Source organism: Passer domesticus, chromosome 6, assembly GCF_036417665.1.
Source record: "Passer domesticus isolate bPasDom1 chromosome 6, bPasDom1.hap1, whole genome shotgun sequence".
Taxonomy (NCBI): Eukaryota; Metazoa; Chordata; class Aves; order Passeriformes; family Passeridae; genus Passer; species Passer domesticus.
The window spans coordinates 48931311-48957749 of NC_087479.1; the positions used below are offsets into that span (position 1 = coordinate 48931311).

Below are 26439 nucleotides of genomic sequence, written 5' to 3' on the forward strand. Positions count from 1 at the left end.
GACAACCCCTGGGGAAGAGGCGGAAACAGCCTAAAGCTCAACGACTTTAAGAAAAAATAGTAGAAGGAAGAATTTTCTGTCACTCAAACAAACAACCAACAAAACACCAAAAAAAAACCCAAAACAACAAAAAACCCCAAAAAAACAAAAAAAAAAAAAAAAAAACACAAAAACCCAAAACCCAACTCCATCAGAAAGCTTTTAAATCTAAAAAGCAATTTTTAAGAACTGACATTTGAAAGGTCTGAAAGGTCTTATCTTTTTTTACAAAAAATTCAATTCTTTATGGACTGTATTTGCTTGAAAATCAGTTTACTACATTAATTCCATTCATTTCCAAGCAGGATTTTTAAACTAAGATTTTAATAAATGTTTATTCTCTTATGAAGTTTCAGTAAAATTTCAGTGTTGTTTCTCCACAGAAAGCCCTAGAAGCCAAAAACTTTAAATAACATTTACCTCACTTGATTCAAGTGGCTGTGTAAGAGTGGACTCATTTTGGAAAAAAATTTGCATTAAAATCAAGGTCTACTTGTAGATGGCAGACTTACCATGTAAATGGTAAACCTTCTCTAAGCAGTGAGCAGTGATCTAAGTCCAAAGATTACTTCAGTGACATTTGTACATGCAGACCAGTCTTCATATCTGTCAACATATAACAGAATAATTAAATACAGTCTTAAAATTCAAGATAAATACTTAGTTTTCTCTCCCTACAAATCTTTCAACAATTACTGTTCCATTTCAAAGGAAAGCAAGTAAAGCTTTACTTTTGAAGCATGCATTTGATGTGTATATATGCAAAATATTTGCTTTATTAGAACTGTTGGGGAAGAAAAAAATAAGATCAGATTAACTGGCCACTGCAGTGGACATTTTTAAGGGAGTAAACATCAAATTAAAATGAAGACCATCCCATAATACGTTGTGCCGCTCAGAGTGGAATCAGGCCCTGTGAAGATCAGTAGGGATTTTGCACATTTGCCCTGCACTGGACATGTTCAGATCACCTTGCTTGAGGCCCAAGGCAGACCTGTATTTTTCGTTTCCTGCAGTGCCAGTTTTACCTTTCAACACTTGATGGAGCAGTTTCCCTGGATTTCCTGCTCTAACCTGCCTTCCTTCCTGCTACCTCAATCCACCACCAGCATTTCCTACCAGCCTGGTGCTCAGAAAAAAACCAGCCCAGACTGAGAGACTTGTAGAAAAGCATCCTACCAAGTGTAACCTTACACAAAAAAAGAAAGTCAGGAGCTTAGCATTCAATTCCTTACATTCATATCGCTATTTTTTAAAAAATGCTGCAATTCTCAGTTGTTTAAGTGAAGCCTTTACAATATATTCTGACACAAGGAGAATTAAAAAATATTTGGACAATTCCCCCAGGCACATGGTGTAATTCTTGGGATGTCCTGTGCAGGGCCAGGGCTTGGATCCAGTCCTGATGGGCCCCTTCCAACGCAGCCTATTCTGTGATTAAGCAGGGATTTGGAGAACAGACCTTAAGGCTTTGTTCTGGAACATCTTCCAGAAAAGAAACTGGCTGGCTGGCAGACAGTATCAGGTGTGGCCAGCATTCTCCAAAGGAGAATGAAGTTTGCTCATCTCAGTATTAAACCAAACCTCAGCATGGGTCTCACTCCTTGTGTCAACATTGTCAAAGATCTACTGCTCTTTCACAGAAAACTTTGTAGGAAAAAAAAGAAAAAAACCCCAAACTACACAGAGAGCCAAAGAAATGGACAAAACTGATTTGGCAAAAAGGACACCTCACACTTACCTTATGAAATAAGCTCTCCATTTCATTAAAGATACACAGTTACAAGCTAACATAGACATAAGGATACAGAACATTTTTCTGAAGGTTTTAAAAATCCTCTATAATCAATATACTGGCAAAATACAACTTCAGCAGCAGCAGTTCAGTGTCCGGCTTACATGCTGATCCTTTAATCTTGTCTGCTACAATAAAGTTGAGAGTGCCAACAAATGCCATGCCATAAAAGGTGGGTATTCTCACATACTTTCCTATGATTTGCATGATGAGAGCTTAATTCTATTAATCACAAACTTCCTCAATGAAAATGGGGTTTGGGCAAATTGTCAAGATTTCGTGATGACACTTGGGAATTGAAGTCTTTGGCTGAGAAGCATCCTTTTAAGCATAACGTGAGTCAAAGTGGCTTCCTCCCTTTTCTGCTTGCAAATTTCAGCAGTTTCCCTTTGTAACAAGTGATTCTTACTCTGTATTTTAGATGTAAGGTTTTGTGCTGCCCTGCTGGTAAAAGGTGATAGAGCTGATGCCATGGGTGACCCCAGCTTGCAACCAAGCAGTCCAAGAACTGGGAGGCACATGTACAAGATTGCAGACTGCTCAGGGAGATCTGTTTTAAAGCAACCTGCTGCAAGTTTCTCATAGTCTTGTGCTGCAAGGTATTGATCACTATTTTGATTAAGAGAAAGATATCCTAAGAACAGACTGCTGTCAGTTCACACCTCAGTGGTCAAGCCAAAACTTCTTCTATTTCCACTGGAGTAGACACTCAAAAGGTAAAGAAAGCCAGGGACAACAACAACAAAATTAAAAAACAACAAAAACAAAAAAGAACCAATTACAAATTCTGAACAAACAAACATCAAGAAAATGCACCAAACCAAACCCAACCCCAAAACCTCTGTTTTATCCCATCTGATACAATTATAAAGGTCACACAAAAATGTACAAGACCAGCGGGAGAGGAAGGAGGGGGAAGATAAAGTAACCCTAACATGAATGCAGAGCTGCTAGAAGTTAGAATATTTGAAAATAAAAGTCAGAGAGACTTCCTGGTACCAGTGTTTTAGCCTTGCCCCTGCACCAAGTCCCTGACTGGCACAAATCACAGCAGCTTTGCTGGGCTGCCTGTATTTATAGCAGATGGGAGCTGGCAGTGCAGCCGTGCAGAGCCTCAGCTCTGTACATGTGCAGCTCCTGGGGAGAGCATGGCCAAGGAGGGCTCAGCAGCAAACCTCACATATTATCCTGGTGGCAAAGGTTGCTCCCTACTTCTTCCTAAACCACTGTAGGAAACTGGCCAGGCTAATCTGGAGAAAACCTATTACTTCTTCCTTTGCCTATTTCTCCTACAGCACTGCAGGCTTGCAGGGGAACCTTCTGAGCCTTAGAAATTCCTCTTGCCCAGGAAGATTGAAGGGTCTCCTTCATGGTGTGACTAAGACATCAGCAACATTTGATCCCATCACTTCAGGGCTTGACTGGGCACAGTGTGATCCACCCTACTGCTGTTAAGCTGCAAAACACCCTATAAACTTGCTAGGTCCCTGTGCTCTGTCATTTAGCATAAAAAAAAAAAAAAAAAAAAAAAAAAAAAAAAAAAAAAAAAGAAGAAACCGCAAAACAAATCCCACCCTGTAGGAGAAACAGATCGGTGAAGATTAAAGGAAGCAAAAGTGAGTCTTCTCCCCCAGGGCTCTCCAGACCCCATCAGGACAACAGCAGCACAGACCTTTGAAACGACTTGGCTTAAATGGTTGTAGTGAAACTCAAGCCCAAGGCCACAGGCTGGGGGTACACCCTGTCCCAGCCTGTGGCAGGAGGGCACAATGCACAGGCTCCCCTCACACTTACATCCTAAAATTCATGCTGTCATAACCCAAACTGAGGTTCTCCCAGCTTCACACCCTGACTTTTTACACTACTTTTCCTGTGTTGTTGGTAGAGTTCTCCTTTCCAAGCAGAAACAGCTTTCAAGCTCATTACTGGGCAGACCTTATCTGAAAGGAGCTGCTGTCCCTCAGGAACGTAGTGGAAAATATGAAACCACAATGAAAGTTATATCTGGAAACTTCCCCATGTGATGAGCTTAAACTTTGTTATGGTAAATATGCTTCTGTTCAGCAACAACCTTGGCAGAGCTACAGTTTTTTTCCCAGAAATCAAGTCCTGTATTGCTATGTGACAAAAGTAAATAATGACTCATTAAATGATCCTAAGAAGAAAAACTGAAGGCTTGCTCCTCTCAAAGGTATTTGCACTGGGAAATTTGATAATGTCACCAACCACAGCAGCAGACATTACTTGAAGGTTTTCTCCCTTCGTTGAGCCAGCCAGGAGCATGCTGAAACCACTGCTCTCTGTGGTTGTGCAGTCACCTTCACAACAAGGCTTTGTTTTTCCATCCTCAAAGACTGGTACAGAAAAAGTGATATGTTAAAAGGGCAGTGAGAAGAGTTAGAAGCAGTGTCACAGCTGGTGTTCTCAGTGCCAGGCACACGGTGTTTCAGAGAGCAACTCTGGCACTGAAATGATTATTTCAATTCTACTTGAGTTCAGCTAAGTACCCCAAACCCAACTCCTTTAAGAGCCATTCACAGCCCTTGTGCTAAACTAAAAACTCATGCAAGACTCCCAAAGGCAAGAGGCAGGTTCACTGAACAAAAGCAGGAAACCACAGTACAGCTACTGCCAAATGGAGAGTCCATGTGAAACCCCTGATACTCCACGGTGCAGCAGGGACTTGAAGCCAACTCCAAAGGCATATTTGGATTTAAGTAAGTTATTCTTCCCCTCCATTTCACAGCAGCTAAATGGCACAAGCACAGGCAATTTGTTTATGCCTCTTAAGTTACCTATGCATAGAATATTATCTTGGCTGGGGTTTTGGTGGGGGAGAGGAAAGAACAAGCTGTCTTTCATTTGCAATTATCACCCTGGCATTGTAAGGCCCCTGCAATAATACTCCTCTTAGCAACCTCTCTGGCACCTACAGAAATGGTGCCTTGATCTTTGATAGAGACAAGAGAAGCGAAAATCATATGTATTAGATTGAAAACTAGGTAAGCTCCATTTAAGAATAAATTAAACCCTTTTATGCATTTGTGCAGCAAAAATTTGTAGCAAATTAATACCTGGAACTTTTTTAAATGTAGCTGTCTACAGTAATGAGGATATTCATTCATATTTGCAGTTTGACTCTCAACTATTGAGATTTAAAAATTTTTTATACATTTTAATCCAAGTACATACAATTAAGTCAGATACAATATTTCTACAATAATTTCTTCACAGTGTAGATTTATAACTACATTCCTTTTTCTTTTAATGGACATATCTTTCCATGTGCACTCCATGGATGCTCTCCAGCACTGGCTGCCACTGCCAGGAGCTCTCTGCACACTCTTGGCCACGCTCAGCAGAAGCCTGGGTGCTATCCCAGCTCCAGCTTGTACTCCTGAAATGCACCTGGAATGCATCAGCTTTAGGGCAGCACTCATCATCCTTTCCAGTCTTCATGCTTTCCAGCTGTGGCTGGGTCTGTTTTAGAGGAAAAATACCCACTGAAGAGGAGGACCTATCTGCCCAGAGAGGGATGATGCTTCATGTGCAACACTGGGTGAGTGGTTATCCTGAAATCAGTAGAAACAGATGGATTCTCTTTTGCTGCTTGCCACACACTGCTCTGAGCCTGAGTAACTTCCACCACGTGCAAAACCTCTACCTTCATCCACCTTCCACTGAATATAGTGGAAATGCTGTGCCATTATCAGTGGGTTAAGGAGCTCATTTTGTGGCAGTTCCACATTCTCGGCATTTTTTTTTAAACTGCATTAAAAATACTCAGATATTTTAGTCCCCTTTAAGATGAATAAAACCAGTATCTTTTTTTCTCATCAGTTATTTGCTCGGGGTTTAAATACAATATTCTGGGTGCTGCTTAGCTCTGAAATGTCTCTAGCTTCACATTTATTTTCTCTCTCTGCTCCCCACCTTCCCCACAGACCACATCCTGCTTTCTCACATTCATATCTGACAACACACAGAATACTCTGGAAAGGGAAAAGAAAGCAGTAAAATTTTGAGTCACACTAAAAGCCAGAGTTGCATTGTCCAAATATCTCCAAATGTCTTTGACATACATGCATGCCAAAACTACCAGGCTGTACCCACATCCACATTCACGTCTCATTTCTAACTCAGTTCATCCAGCAAGGTTTGCACAGGAGGATGCTGTGCTTCCTTCCCTGCTCATGGAAAGTAAAGCAACATATCTCCAACTTGCTCTCTTCACCATGGTCAGTTTGGACCCAGGGCTGAAATGATCCATATTTTTTAGATGACAGCCTAGAGGAATGGAGCAGCTCTGTCCTGCAAGGACAGCAGGTACAGCCCCCCCCGCTTAGCATTTACCATGTGCAGGACACCTTCCCCTACAGCAATGCCCACAGCAGTAAAGCTCTGGGGACATCCTGCTGCACCAAGTTTTGTCAGCACATGTGTTTGAACCTCTGGCAATGTATGCTAACAGCCCAGAAAGCCAAACATGTCCTGGGCTGCATCCACAGCAGTGTGGCCAGCAGAGCAAAGGAAGAGATTCTGCCCCTCTACTCCTTCTGGGCCTCTGTTCCCTGCAGTGCTGCATCCAGCTCTGGAGTCCCCAGCACAGGAGGGACAGGGATCTGCTGGGGCATGTCCAGTGGAGGCCACCAAGGTGATCAAAGGGAAGAAACACCTCTCAGGTGACAAAAGACTAGCAGTGTTCAAGGCCAAGTTGGATGGGGCACTGAGCAACCTGACCTGGTGAAAGGTGTCCCTGGCAAGCGGTTGGAACAAGGTGAGCTTTAAAGCCCTTCCCAACACAAGCCATTCTATGATGATTGTGAAGTATTTAAGGAAAAACCTGAAAGAAAACTCCAAATCTTATCAGAGCCTGCTCTGGCTAGAAATACCTCATCGGGAAAGGTTAAACAAAAGCATGGGGCTTTCTCTGTCACAGACCCTGCCAGAGGTGCTATTAAATGTTATCAACTGATCTTTCTGGTGAGTAATCCCTGAATTTCACCTGCAATCCCTAACTTTCAGATGAAAGTTGTGTGAGTGGATTTTCCCCAGCAGCTCCGGTGTGCCCCTGCACTGCCCTTCTCCCAGCAAGCTGCTGTCCACTGCGGCACAAGGGAAACCAGCTCGGCCCACAGCGGGGTGGAACTATTTTAGGTAGTAATGTCTGATACTAGAGGAGCATGAAATTCAGTCCTACCATAACTGAAATGCCTAAACCCCCGCTCCCACCCTAAAAAAAAAAAAAAAAGGCAAAAAAAAGCTATTGCAAAACCCTCCCAGAGGCTTACAAAGTGCTATAACAAAAATGAAACAAATACAACTATATATTCCAACAGTCACACAGAATTTTGTCTGTTGCCCAAAGGCTGAGTTGTAGAAATGAGTTTTCAGGCCTGCATTCTCAGATCTGTTGCTGGGCACACAAAAGCAGCCCACTCAACAGCAATGTGCAATCAGCAGCTCTGCCAGAGGGTTTATCCATGGCAGAGAAGACACTGAGGAGAAAATGCACTGTCATAAATTCCTGTCAACACACAGCCCTTCCCTTCCAACACAAAAACTAGGGCCAGGAGTCTCATTGATCTGGCTTTATCCAAATGCTGAAACATATATAATTCCATCTAGAGAAGTCAAACTCAGCTAAAAACACAGAGAATGGAAGAGGAAGATCTGCAATTGCTCTTCATGTTACATTCATCACCCCACATAAACAGCAAAAAAGCCCTGAACTGTGGAATGCTTAAAGCTTTTGTCTGCTGAGTTCCCCTCTAACCATTTTCCCTTCCCCAAGAAAGCCACAGATAATGGAATCAAGGGAAGCCTGGGTTAGGAACATCAGGACCAAGAAGGAAAAAGTGATTTGCTCAGTCGTGACAAACCCCCACTCAAGTGCCCCAAAACAACAGACTTTGAACCCCCTCATCAATAGCATTTCCATAGTGCCTGGAGAGTATAATGTCTCCTGTCCGCCTGAAGGCACTCAGCCAAAAAGGAGGTGACCAAATCTCTGACACTCCAAATGTATCCTTCTCCATGGTGCAAAGCCAGAGAGGCACCTCTTCCCTAAGCTCCTCTGCACTCTGCTTATGTCCTAAGCTTTAGGAAGAGACCATCTGAAGCCCAAGGCAGGCACAAAATCAGATTGGGTGTGTCTGTTGGGTTCTAATTTGGTTTTTGGCTTTTTTTAGTCCTTTTCTCCAGATTCTTGGATCATTTTTCTTGATTTAATGTGTAATTTTAGCACTGTGTCATGAGTTATTAGTACACTCAAACCTCGCATAACAGTGTAAGCAGTCTTTACACCAGCTGACTAAATTTCTTAACAGGTGTACTAAAACACCTGATTAACTGCATTTCTTTTTCACTGTAAATAAGTCATAAAAATATAACTGAAGCCTTTTTTTCAGAGCTGGTATTCAGCTGATGTCACTAATGATAATTTGCTGCACCTTTCTGTTGCATACAGAATGCTTTGTCAATGTAACTCAATAGCTGTGGAGGAAAGGACAGGCCCTTCACTGGGCTAAGTTGTCAGAAATCCACTGGAAAATGAAAAACTGCAGCAAGACACCAGCTGAGCGTTTTCCTTCAGATGCAGCTGCAGCCATTAGATGCAAAAGTCATTTTGCTGGATTTTATCTTTACATGGTAATATTCCTCATCTTAAAAATAATAATAGAAACAAATGAACCTTCACAAACAAACAAAAAACCAAACAAACCCCCCCAAAACTCCAACACAAAACCAAATAACCACAAAGAAACCAGCAAACCAACAAAACCCCCCAAAAATAAAGGGAGGAAAAAAAACACCGAAAAAGTGGACTATGCAAATTTTGAAATGTTGTTGAGAAGCAGTGACCTTGCCATGGCTCAACAGAAATTTGGCAAATATGTTCAGGTACAATTCAGAATAAGAGAGAAAGCTACTCCCATCCCTTGGATAAAAGTACAGACTTTTACTGCCATTTAGAACCTGAGTTGTGAAGCAATGAAAGAGCAGACCTGAAAATTATACAGCCACTTCAGAAGGGAGAAACATCAATTCCTGGGTGCTTATCCTTCTTCTGAAAAGCTTAAATGATGTCTAAGACATCAGGAGACGTTCACAAAGGCAGTGGCAGAGGACAGAACATTTTTGTAACTCTAGGTTGCTAAAACACTTGTATACTAAAATGAAGATGTGAAAAAAGTTGTCATACCCTTATAACACTGCCTATCCTGCTCAAATCAAAAATATCTTTGTTTAAAACTTGTATTTCTCTTGGAGATAATTCAGAAAGGCAAAAATAAAAGCAATAACCAATGGAAAAGTATTTTTCCTAAATATTAATGTCCTGAGTTGAGGTCTTTTGCTATCTCACTCATGAAAAGAGCAACATGTATCATTACTGCCTGTAACTAAGGCATAAATTAAAGCCAGGTTAAGGCAGTGTCACACCATCCTGTGTTTTTAAAATCCTTTTGTCTTGTTTGCCATTTCCTCTCCTTTCTCTCTTGTAAGTGCTCGAAGCCTGAACCTGCAAGCAGCTCATTCCTCTAATGCCCAGCATTTACCCTCCTCACCACATCCAGGTGTCAAAGGCAAATGCACAAACACTGCCAGCAGAAAAGCAGAGTGCACAGCTCCAAGGACAAATGCTCAGCACAACAGGAACTGGTCTTTCTGCTGTCCATGTGCTGTGTGTGGTATTTTTGGGACTTTGAAACATCCAGTGCTTCATGGAGGAATAATATAAAACTGTTCTTCAAAAAGGATAAAACAAAGTGTATCTAAGTACTGGTGGCACCTTTCCATGCAGTAAGAGGTCAGGGGAATACTTTGTCAGAAGCTATACAGACACAGTCCCTTTACATTACTTATGAATGAAGAAGCCCTGGTTTAAAAAAGCAAGAGCAGCTGTTAAGCTGAACACTGGGGTCTTTGAAAGTTATGTGACATCTTTAGAAGGGAAAAAAAAACTATAGCTCTAATCACAAAAATGTGTTGCTTATATAAGTGATGAAACAGAGGAAAGAGTTGAAGGATCATTATTTTAGTTTTTTTAAATGGCCATGACTAATGTGAGTCCTCTTTGGTTACTTGCTACTGAAACATCAGAGTGTAAAAATATTAGCCACCTATTTGGTGCCTGTTGGAATAAGTCACTTTGCTTGTGCCACACTATAAATAATGGTATTAGTGGCAGGGAGTCAAACCATCTAATACAAGCAGATCCCCAGCACTTTACTTGTCTGGGCAAGCAAATGCTTCAACTCCACACATCTCTTAAAAGAACAACTGTTGGCCACTAAATCTTACAGTCATACTTTTAGATTGTGGTTTGTCTGGGGCTTTTTATTAACTTTTTTTTTTAATTTATGACAGTTTCTACTTTTCAAGAATGTGCAGGGAAGCACAATCTCCCTTTAGATTTAGGGTTTCCTTAATAATTTCCTGCAGGCTATACCCTGGCTTTCTACTTGTGTTTTCTTTCATAATATCCTTGTAACTGGATCATAGGTAGAAATAATTAAGATAGGTAGAAATAATTTATTATGCAAACTCCATAATAAGGAAGCCTCTAGGGGCTTGTCACTACAAGCACTATAAACCAGGTCCAGATCTACAAACCCAGGAAATGTTGAAAACCTCACTTTAGAAACTGTCTCTGTTGGTCCCAGTTCTTTGGCAGTGGGAAGAAGATCAAGGTTTTAAAGGGGTCCTGCACAGCCTATAATTAACTTGCTGGCATGTTTAACTGAGAAATTACCTAAAATTGAAATTGATAACATTTTAACCCTTTGCAGTGTTAACTTGCCAATGTTTTTGCCAAGAGCCACAGTAAGATCCTTCTCTCCATCTGGGAAAATATGTTCAGTGAGGGCTTGTTGGCCCCTCAGGGCACTGCTGTACTTCTCTGAAGCACAGAATACATCCAGAAACTATGGAGCACTTGGTAGCATTGAGAGCACGTGAACTTGCATAAAACTCCCTTTAATGGCACACTGCATCACTCCTTGGGTGAAGCTGCATTGCCATGGGTCAGAAGGGCACCCTACAGCCAGATGTGGTTTATGTACTTTCTCCTCTGGTCCTCCCCTCCAAGGATTTTTCTAACTGCACATGGAGTACAGGCGCAGTAAAACCAGGACGTTTGATGATTTTTGAGTCTGTATTTTATCTTCCCTGCCTCTGTGCCAAGAAGCTGGTTGAAAAGGACACCATTTTAGTTAAAAACCTTAACAAAACACAAATCCAAACATTTTCACCATGTTGTCTGTTAACTGCTCCTTGGACTGCTTAATCTGATACAATGATCTTTGTCTGAGATCTGTTCAGAAGGCCTAATGTAAGAGAGTTTTACCACCTGAAGTTTTAATTAAAGAAAAAAAAGCAACTTATTCTTGTTTCACATCTTTCCTTCATGGGGTGAAGGTTGCCATGAATTGTTTCCAGCCCCATTCTTATACACCAGGGTTCACTGTGCAGCATTGCTCCAGTGCAAAGAATTCACCCTCTCAGTCATCAGCTCCTCATGACAGGTTTCTTTTTTGCTGAGACCTTCAGAAATGCTTTGTTCCATAGCACTGCCTGAAGTAGCACTGTGTGGAGCATGTAATAACCAAGTACCGAGGGGATTTTCAAGGATCTAATAAATATGGCAGCTGCAAGAAACTGTTTCTGGGTTCATACCATTGTTTGTTCTCTCATTAACACCTAGAAATAGAAGTGTTTGAAGATATGATGAAGCATGTGAAGGGAATTCTTCTCATCCGTGTGCTGGACCTGCTATCTCATGGAGTCATTTTGGGTGGAAGGGACTATTAAAGGTCATCTAGCCCAATCCCACTGTGATAAGCAGGGACATTCTCAACTAGATCAGGTTGCTCAGAGCCCCACCCTCCTGACCTTGAATGTTTCCAGGGATGAGGCATGTACTACCTCTCTGGGAAACCTGTTCCAGTGTTTCATCAAAAAATGTCTTCCTTATGTCCAGTCTGAGTCTCCACTATTTCAGTCTAAAACCATTACTCCTTGTTCTGTGCCTTAACTTTATCACTTCATCCCAGCACATCAAGCCAAGAGCATGCAAAGTGTCAGTTCATGTAAAAACCACCACCATAGCAACAAATGTTATAATTTCCCATAAACCACACAGAAATTCCAGTATTATTAAAGACAGGTAGTCTTCACAAGCAGTATAGAACACAGTCTGCATAATCAGGATAGTCACAGAAACTCACAGGTTGTTCATGCTGCAGCCACATGGCACAAGGCAAAACATGTGTGAGAAAATGGGAGAAGTCACCAAATGTTATGCATTCCTACCACGAAAAACAATTCAAAGTCATGCTGGCATTAGAAGAGAAATATTTGATTAGGAATATTTACTAGGGATGCACAGGTGAAGCCTTTTGCCCTATTGAAATTATTCTAACAGCCTTTTTATTTTACATAAATATTTATTTATTTTGAGTTTTGATTTTACCTGAACCCTTTTGGATTAAAAACCTTCAATTGCTCATTTTTCAACAGAACAAATGGCAACAGGTTTGATTAGTCTAATCTGTATTCTCCTCTCTGCTGTGGGTGACGATGAACTTGCATTTCAAAGTCTTGAGCTTGTCAACACTCACTGAATAAAGGATAACAGTTTCTCTTTCAGCCTCACTGTTAAGAGTTATTTTTATGTCAGCAAGGATTTACTTTTCTTTCTAATACAGCAACCTAGCTACCTAAAAAGCTATAAAATGGGATGCTTGAATGACACAGGCATCAGCTCCATCCTTACACTCACCTACCCCACCAGACTCATGTAAACAGGGCATCCAGGGCAGACTCCACACTGCCTCCAATCACCCCCCCTCTACAGTCCCTGAACTCCTCAGAGCCCTTTCATTTGGCTCCAAACTCCTTGCTGAAGAAACTGCCTTCTAATGCAATATAATTAACATTTCACCTCAACCATGGCTCACCATGACAGCAAAAACCAATCCCGAACCAAAACACACCATAAAACACAGAGATACAAACTTCTAAACAAAAAAGTGACCTAAACTTAGCAGTGATTTACTAAAGGGATATAGTGCCTCATAATTCCCAGGTCTTGAATTGAGATCAGTTTTATAGATTCATCATTTTAGTTAGTATTAGTATTTAAAAAAACAACAACAACAACAACCAAAAAAAAAAACCAAACCAAAACAAAACAAAAAAAAAACCAACCAAAAAAACCCCCCCAAAAAAACAACAAACCAAACCAAAATGAAAACAGATGAAGAAACATCCACTTTCTTCCTCAAGTGGAAAGTCAGTTATGAGAGAAGATTAAAAAGAAATCTGAGTGAGATTCAGTTTGAAACCCAGTTTCAGTTTTCATATTGAATTCAAACTGCTGTGTCTGTTGTTTAAGCATAATTTATGAAAATTTGAGAAGCCCTTTAAAAGACAAAGTTAAGGTGAAGTTATCCCATTACACCATATTATTACCATTAATTTTCACAAGTGTACATTAATTTTTCCACTACTGAGATTTTAGGCCTGTTGCTCTCTGATGTCCTTAACAATGTAGTAATATTTATAAAGAAATTGAACATATTTTTTAACTCAAGGGTTGCTTTAAATATCTAAAGGATCACGCAAAAGTGTTTTGAAAAATAGAATGAGAAAATAGAATAAGTTTTCTTTTCCCTACTACCAGAAAACACAATCTGGAGTGCCTCCATGCCCACAGGATAAATTGGAAATAAATCCATTGGTTTCAGCCTACAGCCATACATCTTCTGCAGTTTAGAAGTGACTGCCCTTAGTCAAGAGGCATTAAGCATTTGCAGGGGTGAGGGGGTGTCAGCTCAGCCCCATCTATCTAGCCAAGTGCAACATCAGTCCATGTCATCCTCTGGAAAAGTAACCAGATCCCTTCCCTAGGGCAAGGAGAGATCATGTTTCGTGGTCCATGGCCTGTGGAAGTCAGCTCTTGCCTCACAGCTGAGGGAGGCTGGCCAATGTTCAATGCCTTGTTAAACATGGATGTCTTCTCCCTGCCTCACGTGGCTGGACCTGCAGCAAGCCACCTCAGTGTCTGCTGCAGATCCCTCACCAGGCTGATATTGAGGTGGGGAAGGACTAAAGTTCTCCCTGCAACCACTGCTTCCAGGAAAGGCAATTCAAGAACATAATTTCAGCTCCCCTTTTCCCCCCTCACCACCTGTATGAGCTACAGCAGTACAGACTGCCTTCAGAACCACAGCACCTTCCATGGTTTGAGTCCACTGCAAGGAAACTTACTCCTCTCTTGCTACAGGACCAGGGAGATTGAGTAGAACAGACAAATAATAAAAGAATGAGACCATGTGATGCTGCTGTTGATTTCCCCTGGATGCTGCCATCACTCACTCTGGGCAGAGTCACTGCAGGAGCCGCAGCCCCATTTTCAAAACCCCAAATGACATCTCGTGAAGGAGAGTGCTGAGAACAGGGAACTCTCCAGTCACTCACAAATCATTTCTACCCCTGAACTCTCCAGTCACTCACAAATCATTTCCACTCCTCCACTGTACCATGAGCCCCAGGCTGTGAGATGCTGCCACCCTGGAAGGAGTGTGGGTGTTAATTAGTTTTGGCAGTGTGGGCATTAATTAGTTCTCCCCATACCCAGAGAGCACCAACAGCTCAGTCTGGCCCCCTGGACTGGGATCTCCAGCTGTATTTTTTCAATGCCCATCAGCACTGTCAACTAAGTAAAGGCTCTTTCCACAGTAGTTTTTAAAATTTTCTGCCACTTTCAAGTGAAAGTTCCAGTGAAACACTGAAGGAGGGGACAACTTTTAATTTTATTACTGTCAGGCAGACCATGAACCATCACACAATCACGTCCTTTCTTGCATCCATGAGTTTGATGTTTCCACTGTACAATAAAGCTCTGGAATGCAGCCCTCGCATAGCTGGAGGCATAGAAAGGGAGCAATTATCAAATAGGTAAATATCAAAAAATGTTTAAAGAGTTTAAATTTGAGCCTTGGGTACAACAGAAGCCTGAGACATGCCCTTGTGTAGATAGCATAACTTTCTGTGCTCTTCACATCTTTTAATTGTGCTGGAAGAAATTCTGACAGAGGCATATTCCAGGAGCTAAAGGGATATAGTGCCAATATTCCTTTGTGTTCTTTTTACTAAGTGAAGGGCACACTAGTATTTCTACATAAATAGTCAAGAAAAGAAAGTACAAAGTTTTAAAATTAATAAACTGATTTAAACAGGTGGAAAATATTACCATTACTTTATGACTCCTCTTGGCAGATTAACCTTGGGTCTCAAGGGACCTAAGAGTTCAACATCAGCTTTCATTCATGCACAAAGATGTAAAAAGCTACTCTCAACCTACCTGAACATTTCTATATAAATGCTGAACTACTTTACATCCCATTTGGGCACAGGAATAATAATAATAATGATCTACTTCTATAGTATAAAAATAAACACATTATTTCAGCAATTACCTGAACTAGGATAGAAGCAAGAAGGGAAGTTTATGTGAAGACCTAGGAACCTATTACATCCTTCAGCTTAAAATATTGTAGGCAGATAAGTGTGCAGTAATGATCTATCATTACTTAAATACAGAACAAGAGGGTAGTTACATGTCAAATTAATACTACTGGCTTGCAACATCAACTTAAATTTGCTTCTAATGTACATCTTATTCTCAATACTAAGTGAAACTCTAGGCATTTACAGAGGAAAATAAACCCCACAACCAAAACTTACTCCCTCCTACCTCCAAACCTAGAGCACAGATCACATTCCTGTCATCAGTGCTGCATCAGTCCAAAAAACATCAGCTGACCTGAAATGATGAAAAAGTCAAAAGGCATAATAATGTGATTTCCCCTGTCCACCATTTGTTACTCAAGTTTATCAGGAATAGAAAAGGGGAAAGAATAGCTTTCCAAGTATAGAGCACCTCTAGTTATTTCTCTAACTTTTGTGCTCTAAATAATTAGATTTGCTTTTCTATTGATGTTAATCCTTATAATATTAACTACCGTGTATTAATTAAAAATTAAGAAAGTACATTAAATATTAGTTAAGTATTAATTTTCCAACATTAAATTCTGTATTACCCTTAATTTAATTTACCAAAAATAATAAATAGCAGAGAGCCTCATTTTGGCAGTATATTGTACTTTGGAATAATTTAATTAATCTGGTCTTAGTAAAATTTGGAATCAAAGTACAGCTGTTGAGCTGTAATGATTCTTGAATCCCTGGTATCATGCTGAAAATGTTTCCTTTCTCGCATTACTGCAGGATGGTCTAACACTTGGGAAGTTTAGAAAGATAGCTTTGCAGTCAATTAATATTTGTCAAAAGTCCTGTTTCTTCTCAAAGCATTGGTAATCAGGACTGAAATGTGCCGCCTTCCCTGGTCACATTGAAGCACTCCTGGATTTCAGCGTGAGCCCAGATGGTGATTTTCTATGGCGAAAGATGGTGATTTCTATGGCAAAAACCAGTGATTTCTATGGCAAAAGACAGTGATTTCTATGGGAAAAACCAGTGATTTCTATGGCATTGAAGGGGTATTTTAATCAGCAGCATGAGATGGTTTCCCCTGCTATTCAACATGCCCAATATCCATGGCTTTGTTGCTGTTTGCTTGCCTGAGGGACTTTGCCCGCATCACCACCAAGGCCCAGAGGAAGCTCAAGGCCACCCAAAACCCCACCCCACCACTGCCCACCTTCGCTTCACGCTTCATCTCTCTCTGCACAAGCCCTGCATTACAACTGCAGGCAGAAATGCATTTCCTTCCTCCGCAGCAGCTTTGAAAGTGCCTTCACAGTTTATCTTTGCGCTTAATTGTGCGCAGCTGTCGGGGCCTGCGGCCTGGGCCGCGCCACAGCGGCGTTAGGCCGTGCCCGCCTCTCTGCCCCTAATCCCCCGCGCTGGCTGCGCTCCCACCAGCGCCGCATGAAAAAACAGATGGCAGTAAGCGATACGGCCTGGAATTGTGGCCAGTTAATAGTGGAGGATAAGAGTGAGATAAGGACCGAGCGCTGGTGGCCAGCTGCTGCCGAGTTAACCCTTCCCGGCATCACCTCAGTGCCTTGAGCTGCTTGCATAAACCCAAGGTTGCATGATGGCTCTTCCGAGTTCCCCTTCTCTGCTTTTTTGTTTTGCTGTTTCGTTCATTTCAGGGCTTTCGTGCCTATAAGAATAATTGATTTGAAGCTGGCTTCTTCCCTTCCACCATCTAGTCAAGGATCTCAATAGCCACTGTCGTGACAGAATTTCTTAGTGGAGCCTGGCTCCATTTTAATGAGAGATCAAAGAAGAGAAGTCAAGTGACTTCTTCAAAAGCTCATGTCCAGATTTATGCTGGTATTCACCCAGCACAACCCCATTTAAACAAAGGAGTTGCTCTGTGTTTCAATCAAATTCAACCTTCAAAGTGAATATTAAGAGAAGCTCCTTATTCCAAGCTTACAAATGCCAAATTGAAAAAAAACTCAGAACAATAAACTTCAAAAGTAAGATACACAAAGCACAACCAATTAATACAAAAGCAAACTCTATCCTAAATCAAATGACTGAGATATTGCAGCTCTATCTTCAAGACTTGTATTCCCACACCAGAAAACCCAAAACAACACATACATGACCCCATGAGGTACTTGTCATGCACTGCTCATGTTGTCAGCTTCTCATGCCAGGAAAAAAAAATCAACTGTTGTTAAAATTTATTCAAAATAAGTTCATCTTGTCTATCTCTGATTTGAACTCAGGGATATTTTAAAGTCAAGGCTTTTGGGAAAAAACTACATCTGACAACACAGATTTGGGTTAAGATGCTGAAACTTAATTCACATCAAAATATCTTGTTTTAACTTCCTAAGTAGGAGGAATACCTAATTTTACTTTGAAATTATATTGGAACTTTCAGTGTTGCTGATCCAGACAGTATGAATAGAAAAAGGGAAACTCAAGGATAAACATTTTTAATGATTTTTCCAAGAACAAAATGGTTTAATAACTTAAAGTTTTCCTTAACAGAAAACTTAATTAATTTTTTCCACTCTAAACTGAAAGAGTGGCTTGCCAAACTCTTAAAATCCTATGCAAACCCCCAGTATTTTCACTTTTCACAAGATCTGTGACAGCCCTAGCTTGCTTATGTAAAAGGCAAGGATTGGCCACATTCAATGAAAAGGACTCCTAAGTACAGCTCAGGGTAGCCATAAACATACACTAACCTTATGGATTTGGTAATCTAGTTAAAAATAATCCTGTTTCATAAAAAAAAAAGGAAGAAGTAGATATGAAGTAGTTTCACTGTATATAAAATATATCACTATTTTAGTCTAAAGCCTGTGGTTTATCAAACTCCTCCACCTTTTTTAGCAAAAAAGCAGACTGAATCACCATTGTCAGACAGTCTCCGAGCAGCTGCAGGCTGTATTCCAGTAGCACATTCCCAATCCCACATCGGGTAGTACTCCAGCGTAGGTGCAGTCCTTAGGTAGCAAAAGCCCTTCTCACAGGTACCTCAGGTCTTAGTAAAGTGTAAAATGGAAAGGAATTAGAATTTTCCTTTCCCCTCTGTTATGGACACTAATAGGGGAACCACTTCACATCCTCTCATGCAGTCTGTATCACCCTACAAACAAAGAACACTTGCTGTTCTTGAGCATCAAGAGTAAGAAAAACCCAGACATCAACCAGTATGGATTTTCCATTGTTGTTCTCTGGCAGGTATCAGGCAGACCTTCTCCCATCCCATACAGTAGTGCATGTAGAGAAGTGTTCCATCCTTTTAATATCACCAGCATTCAGAAAGAAAACAGGCCACAGTTCAACTACAAAACGCACTGTGTTACAATATAAAGACATCATCAAAACAACATCGGTACATGCAGCAGCAAGAAGTCAACATCAGGTCAAACCCCAAATGGCAACACAGACAGTGCACACTGCTGTGAAAACCATCAACTTCTGTTAATATCCATAATATATCTACTCCAATATTTCACCAAACATTTTCATTCATCGCAAAAAAACCCCTCTGAAACTATTTTAGAGACTTAGTAGGAAATTCTTTGAGGGTTTCTCTCCACCATGTCTGCTTGGGAGGGAGAAATGAGATTTGTGCTTATGTAGATCTCTGTATCCTGTGCAAAGAGAGTCAGCAAGGCAACTGAAAAGGCAGCAATCTAAACCCATATATTTAGGGCAACATATAATACAAATACAGAAGTTTTGCATCTCTTAAGAGGCATCCAAAAAATGCAACAAACTTGGATATCTCCATTGTTTTGTCTGTCAATCAATAAGGAATTGAAGGTGTGGCTGCATATACCATTTACCCCACATCCTTCTTCAAGCCACGCAAGTTTCTGAAAAATGCAACTTTTCCTTCAGCTCAGCTTGATCAGGAGCAAGTTTGGCCTCTAGCTATTAGTGACATTCTTATCTGGTTTTACTTTCACTTCTTTTTAGATAAAAGATAGCTGTTCCAGAGAACTGGATTCTTCTTCTCTTGATCAGATATATTTTTGTTAACAGTTCTGTTGGGAATGAGTTCCCAGATTATAATTTTTAAACTTGCCACTTGCAGTGTGAGGGTGTCTGCAGCAACACAACAGAGAAAGCATCTCCTTGGAAATACTGAGCTAAATTCTGCAGTGCCATAGAGGCATTTCTTGGCTAGAACACAGGAATGGCCATGGCTTGAACCACATGGAGCATAAGAAGATTTCACCCAAGTACAGACTTCATTGGGATTAACACAAGTATGAGCCACACCAGCACCAGGAGAGCAACCGTCACTTGATGCTGTATAGTGCAGGGATTGTAACGATTATACATCTTCTAATCCTGCTTCCTTCTGGCAAAACAATGGATTTACTATGACTTTATGGCCACTGTATGTCAATCAGTTGGGTTTCCATCACCAGCATTCCTCCCTCACCGCTGACACGTTGCTCCCACTTGGCTGTAAGCCGCAGGCTAAAACCTTTCGTGCTGTGGAGTTTGATTCCAGCAGGAGGAACAGCCCGGCTCACGTGCCCCTCTTGGAAGTGCAGAAGGCTGCGGTTGAACATCTTGTTTTTTCATTTGCTATAGACATTTGTTCTTGCAGCTGACCATGTGCAGGAGAATTTGCTCATGTTCCAGGAAAGGACAGCTGCACCACAAATTACCTTAAACCTCCTTGCTCCAGGGATTATCTGGGTACAGTGAAGTGTGTGTATCCTGGGGCAGGGGTCTTTTCTTACTATAAACAGAGTTATTAACCTCTTATTTACCAAAAGTGTTTATAAACTCAGTAATGGAGACAGTTTGGATATCAGTAGTGACTTCTTCCTGGTAATAATTTCTTGGAAGATGAATCCATTTGCACGCACAGGCTGGTTTTCTTGACTAATTCTTTTCTTCCATGAATTACATCTGCCACTAGCTACCTGTCCTTAGGGGACAACAAGCACCTGATGGGGATGACTGCATGCAGGACTGATGGCTCCAGCCCCTCTTTGCCCTGTTCCCTTCTTGGATCCTGCTGCAGCAAGCTCCCAGAAGTCTTCCAGAACCCTTATTGAGCTAACTCTACAGTAACTATGCCAAGCATGTCTTGGCTGTCAGCATACTTATCTTGGCATTTATGGGAGATGAAGGAGCTTCATTAAAGCCAAAGACAATCCAAATAAACATTTCCACCTCTAAATTTGTAAGCATCCCTCCAGCAACATTGCAGCTACAGAAATAAATCTAAGTGCAGGCAGCAAGCAGTGTCACCAGCTGACTGCTGACTGTTCAGCACCAGGTGAGGAACCAGCCAAGGGAAAGGCCAAGCCAAAGCTGTGGACACAGGTCCAACCAACGCTTCACAAATCTAAGTTATGATGAAGACATAGCCCTATGGACCTTCAAGACCTACATTCCAGCTATTTGAAATAAATTCCTTTACTCTTCTGTTTTTCTTCTTTTATGTTTTCCTTTAACGCAGACATTTTCAATGCAAAGAGGCTTTGTACACATCCCTCATGTAAAACCGTGTTGCCTGCCTCTGGCTGAGATCCATGTACTACCTTTTCACTCCTGCTCTAAACCCAGTTCCTGCACTTTGACACTGCAGCAAATCCTCTGCTACAACAACAGCCCTACCCATTCTCAAGAGCAGGGGTCCTGGCTCACTCCCCTCCAAGTTCTCCCCTCTATTTAAAGCACAATAAATGAGAAGTTGACATATCTAACTCATGCACAAACATGCTCATTATACAAAACATGAATCTACAATAAAGCTACACCAAGAATTAAAATAATAGAAAGGGACCTTAATAGGGCCCCACCACAGAAAGTTCCCTGTTTTAACATCAGAAATGCATTTCTGCAATTAAAATATGTATCTTCAGTCTAACTCCAAATAGGACTCAAGGGGAAATTTCATGCATTCTTCAGCTCTTCATTTGTAACTGGATGCCAATAAAAAGGCCTGGAAACACATGTCAACTGAAAACCTGAACCATGAGTGATACCATGCAAATAGGAAAAAAAAATATACTAAATTAAATATATATTCATATCTCTTCATAGGCATCCCTCTTAGTGTGCCTATTAATCAGTCTCATAATTTTTTTAAAGACAGCTAAAATCTCATCTGTAGATACCAACAGACAAACACAGGATAGATTTAGGAAGAGATGTTTTTAAATGCAGAAAGTGCACAAGCAATATCCTCCTCAAAGTTAGAAATTAGAATCCAGCTGTCAAGACAAAAAAAAAAAAAAAGACATCTTCTTTTTAAAGAAACAAACAACCAAAGAGACAATAAAAAACAAACGATAAAGCAAATCCCAAAACAATCCTACTCAGCTTATTACCAATGGAAAAAGCTGTTTAATGTGGTTTTCAACATTTTTAATCATAAGCTGCCCTGATAAAAGTACTTGTGACCCTCCATGTTCAGTGCCACAATGTGATCTGGCAACATGTTGACTGTACTGTATAGAGCCAAACACTTCCTACTCCCAGATAATCCTGTGTTTAATTTTTAGGCCACTCTTCCATTCATAATACTCACTAACCATAACTTTGAACTATTTGCATACATTTCACATTTTCAAGATCTTACCTAATAAGAGTAAGGATATCACTACACATTAAATCATCAAAGCTTTCGCAAGTACAAGCTGTAGCATCTTTCTAGGAAGTGTTTCCATTTGTTCCATAACTTTCACTCTGATTGCAGGTTGCATTATCACTGAGATGTTTTTATCTAGGATGTATATTGTATTACACTCCTAGGAGTCAAGGGTTACATATTGCTGGGAAAACTATGCAACACAAATTCCTGAAGTGTACTGGCAGCCCACAGCCACATCAAAACCAGTCTAAAAATAAGTCAATTTGCTTTGGTCCAGAAAGCAAAGTACCAATACCAGCTCATTGAAACATTCTTCCTTCCATGGTACCAAACAAGCCAGAATCACTATCTGCAAAAGAAGAAAGCAAAAATCCTTGTCCTCTGGTATAGTAGCAATTTATGATCTTGAAAGCATATTTGAAAATAAAATGTCAGCTGAGTCTCAGTCTGTTTTTATGTCACCACAGAGTCCTGTCTCTCAGTGTCTGAGGCTGTCTGTAGTGTCTGTAAGCTGCATACAAATTTCTCTTTCAAGAGATCACAAAAACCAATCTGGTAACCAGTAGAATCAGACCATTTCTTAGAATCTTAAAAAAATCCCAATCAAAACCAAAACCAAACCAGACCCCCAAAAAAACAACCAACACCAAAACAAATCACATTTGCACTAGTATTCTTTTGTACCACATGAGCTAGAGAAAATTCTTCAATTTTTCTCATCACTGCTTTCCACTACAGCATGTAGAGAAGTCCAAGACACTGGGAGGCGCCAGCCCTGTTTGCATTGCTTTGGAACAGCTTTCTTTTCACTGGGAAGTATGGAACAGGGAACATCTTCTGACCTGTAGCAGATGTACCCACCACCCTTGCCAAAACTGCCAACTCCATTCTTCTACCACCAGAGCAGAACATCTGCAAGGAGACCAAGCTGTATCTATTCTGCTTTTTACCTTTGAAAGCCTTTTTCTCCTCAAGTCAGTTGCACTGGTCTAACAGGGATCAACTATTGCTTTTTTTAAAAAAAAATATTTATCCTTACTGATTCAATAAACACCATAATCTGGGGATGGGGAGGAACTGTCTGCAATCTGGCAATCCTTTCATGGTGGATCAGATGATTCAGAAAAGAAGTAGTATCTTATACTGCAATGGATACATTTCAATTGGAATCAGTCTTTGTACAATCTTTGTGTACTTTAACCACATGTTCTCAGAATAAGTTTTTCTGGATACTGCACTTCTGAGAATACATATTTCCACTTGTGCTAGAAATATTCATTGATCAGTCCACTGTTTCCCACAAGCCTCCGTGCTATAAAAAGCCTACATCTCTCATTCTGTCGGTCTCAGTTTCCCTTTCCCTCTGTACAAGAAAGGGCCCCCAAACAGCTGGCACAGACTCCCATTTCCAGATACTGTATTTCCATACAAGGTCCCAAAAGCAGGGAGAGGGACAGAATGTCCTCAAGCTCCTGCAAGAAGGGGAAAGGCTGTATTTCACCAAGGAACATATCATGTCCTCCACCAAGGCAGAAAGGGACACAAGACTTCAGCAGCTGTGGAGAAATGACTGTGCCTGAATGAGACTGGAAACCTAATGGAAAGGGTTTCACTTCCAAAGTCTTCAGGGGTGAGGAAGAGGGAAGAGATGGAGATTAATTTTTTTTTCCCTCTCCTAGAGACTTTGAAGTTAAGAAGAAAACATTTGTTCAGCAGGGATGACAAAGAGCCTGAAGTCCATGCTGTAGGTCCATTTGTTCCATTAACAGGCAGTTTCATATTTAAGAAGCAGAAGCCATAGAATGTATAATGACTTTTATCCCCTGGAAGGAGCATCAGGATGTTAATGACCCTCAGAGACAGCTCTGGTGGAAAACAGTGGGAGAGGCTCCTCACATGCACATCCACAGGGAGCAGCGCCCCCACACTCCTACTGGGGCAGCCAAGGGCAGGATTCACCTTCCTGATATCCCTGTGGTTATCCCATGCAGCAAAGCAGAAAAGGTGCCACTTACAACTTCCAGAGGAGCCATTTGAGGAGAGCTGAAGCACATCTCAGAGCCCATTTTGAAATATTCACCTTTGGATTCACCAGCCCCTGACAGGACCCTCTTAACCAGGGGAGCTCTGTGCAGAGGGCATGAGATGCCACTGGGCTGTTCAGTGACAGCAGGGCACCCAAACATTCCCAGCACATCCAGTACATTTCAGCATGACAGACTGCCTGGGGCTGCTTCTCCTCATCTCTCGAAGTATTAAACAAATCAAAGCTCAGCAATTCCATAGTGTTCATTCTACTGTTTTCTGTTAAAACAATAAAGTGTGCTCCACTTTCAGCCTTGCTTAACATGCTTTAGTCAAGGAAAGAAGGGACTGTCCCACTACAAAGCATCTGAAACCACAAAAGAAATTCCTATCAAAATAGCATCTCTCAGCTTTTATCTCCTTGCCATCACTAGGTCTAAAACAAAGATCCTTTTTCAAGTGTTTAGACTGTCTGAAGAGAAAAAAAAAAGGGCTGAAAGAGTTAAAGTGTTTATTGTACTTTTACACATTTTAAGATATCATCTTTCTACAATGGCAGTAAAATCAGCATGTAGCCTTAATTTTCTATGGTTGAACCTTGAACGTGAATCATTATATTACAATGTACTTATTGATTTCAACAGGAAGAGGATTAAGCCCAGAAAATCAGGTTAGGAACCTGAAACTGGACTGAGGAAAATGGAATTTTTCTGGTACTAAAAACTTCTTATGTTATGTAAAATACATTAGAATTTTAAATATGAGATTTGGCCATTTGGAAAATATTCTTAACATCTTGAACTCAGCAGAGCTGTGACAAGGTCAGTGAACTGAAAATCCAATTAGTAACCTATTTATTCAGGGCTTTGAATAAATAACCTATTACTACACATATTAGACATCAATATCTGATTTTACCTACTTGCACAAACAGACATATATAAAATGAATGGTGCTTAAATGGAATATTGAACAGGTATAAATAGAAAACATTTGTGAACACTGAGTGCTGTCTGTTGGACCACCAGTATCACATATACCATTGGATGCATATATATACAATATATATATGTATATAATATATATGCACATGGAATACACACAGTGTAGATACACTTCAAGTACAACCAGGATATCAAATTGAAATTTATTTTCCGTTTCCCTGTTTTCAGGAGCCTTTTCAGTTACCTGTTCATTGGAAGTACCAGGCTAACTTAGCCATAGGTGCTTAATTTATGGAAGGGCAAGTAACACAAATCTCAGCTCCACATCCATTAACCCTCCATGCATTACTATTTGCTAGAGCTGGTGACAGAAGCCCACCCCCCACATCATTTAGCCAGAAGCCTCTCTTGTAAAAAATTCTTATTTTGGAAGCAAATCACTTGGACAGAAATTTTCTGTAATGGACATTGTCCTCCTTAAGCTTGCAGTGTGTGCTACTGAAGATTCCTTCAAAAAAACATTTCTCAATTACTCTGGGTTTTCCTGCAGAGAACAGCAGTATCTCAAAGACTGCTGCAAAGATCTTCAACTGCTTTGAACTTCAAATGACCTGGTAACAAAAACAAGCCCTGTAAGCACTGAGCAAGTCACATACTTTGGTGAGTAAGCACACAAGTCACTGAAATTTCCAGCTTATTACAAATACTTAAATCAGAATAAGATATGCCTGAGAAGAGGAAAAATAATTTGTTATACTTGAGCATGAAGACAGGGATGCTGGTAGCACATTGATGGAAATCACTCCTGTGGTACTTTCTCATTCTTATTTGAAGCAGTTTGGGGCAAACATAAAAGGCAGATAAAATATTTAGAGTTATACAAGGAGATTTGAACTAGAATAGGAAGGTACTGGAAGTGGTAAACCTTTCATCAGGTAAGAGAATAAAATGCAGCAAGGATAGGAAATGAATCCAAATTCATAATCACAAGGTATCTTTCCCTATGCTCCCCTTCCCAGACAGCCTCCAGCTACCTGGACACTGGTGCTTCAGTGAATCACAGAATCACAGAATGGTTTGGGTTTGAAGGGATCATCTCATTCCAACTTCCCTGCCATGGGATACCTTCCACTAGACCAGGCTGCTCAGAGCCCCATCCAGCATGTACTTGAACACTGCCAGGGATGGGGCATCCACAGCTTCTCTGGGCAACCTGTGCCAGAGCCTCACCAGCCTCACAGTAAAGAATTTTTGTCCTAATATATAATCTCAACCTACTCTCTTTGAGTTTGAAGCCATTCCCCTTTATCCTGTCACTATATTCTCTCGTCCCTCTCCATCTGTTTTGTAGGCTCCCTTCAGGTACTGAAAGATCACAACTAGGTCACTTCAGATCTCTCTCTTTTCCAGGCTGAAAAAACCAAATTCTCTCTGCCTTTCCTTGTAAAAAAGGTGCTCCCTCTGATCATCTTGGTGGCCTCCTCTGGACTCACCCAGCAGGTCCCTGT

General features: G+C 40.8%; 1 protein-coding gene across 7 annotated transcripts in view; it reads right to left on the reverse strand.

The window, feature by feature from the left end:
* Positions 1 to 16733, reverse strand: part of LOC135303473 (uncharacterized) — a 39442-nt gene extending 22709 nt beyond the window's left edge. For all 7 annotated transcript variants that reach the window (XR_010364933.1, XR_010364932.1, XR_010364934.1 and 4 more), the window contains exons 1-3: positions 16563 to 16733; positions 15597 to 15665; positions 552 to 645 (exon numbers count right to left, since the gene is read on the reverse strand). Coding sequence is in view for 1 of the 7 variants with exons in the window: in XM_064425340.1 (XP_064281410.1) it covers positions 552 to 554 (3 nt within the window). In the remaining 6 variants the exon portion in view is untranslated. The remainder of the gene's footprint in view (positions 1 to 551; positions 646 to 15596; positions 15666 to 16562) is intronic.
* Between the last annotated feature and the right edge of the window lie 9706 nt (positions 16734 to 26439).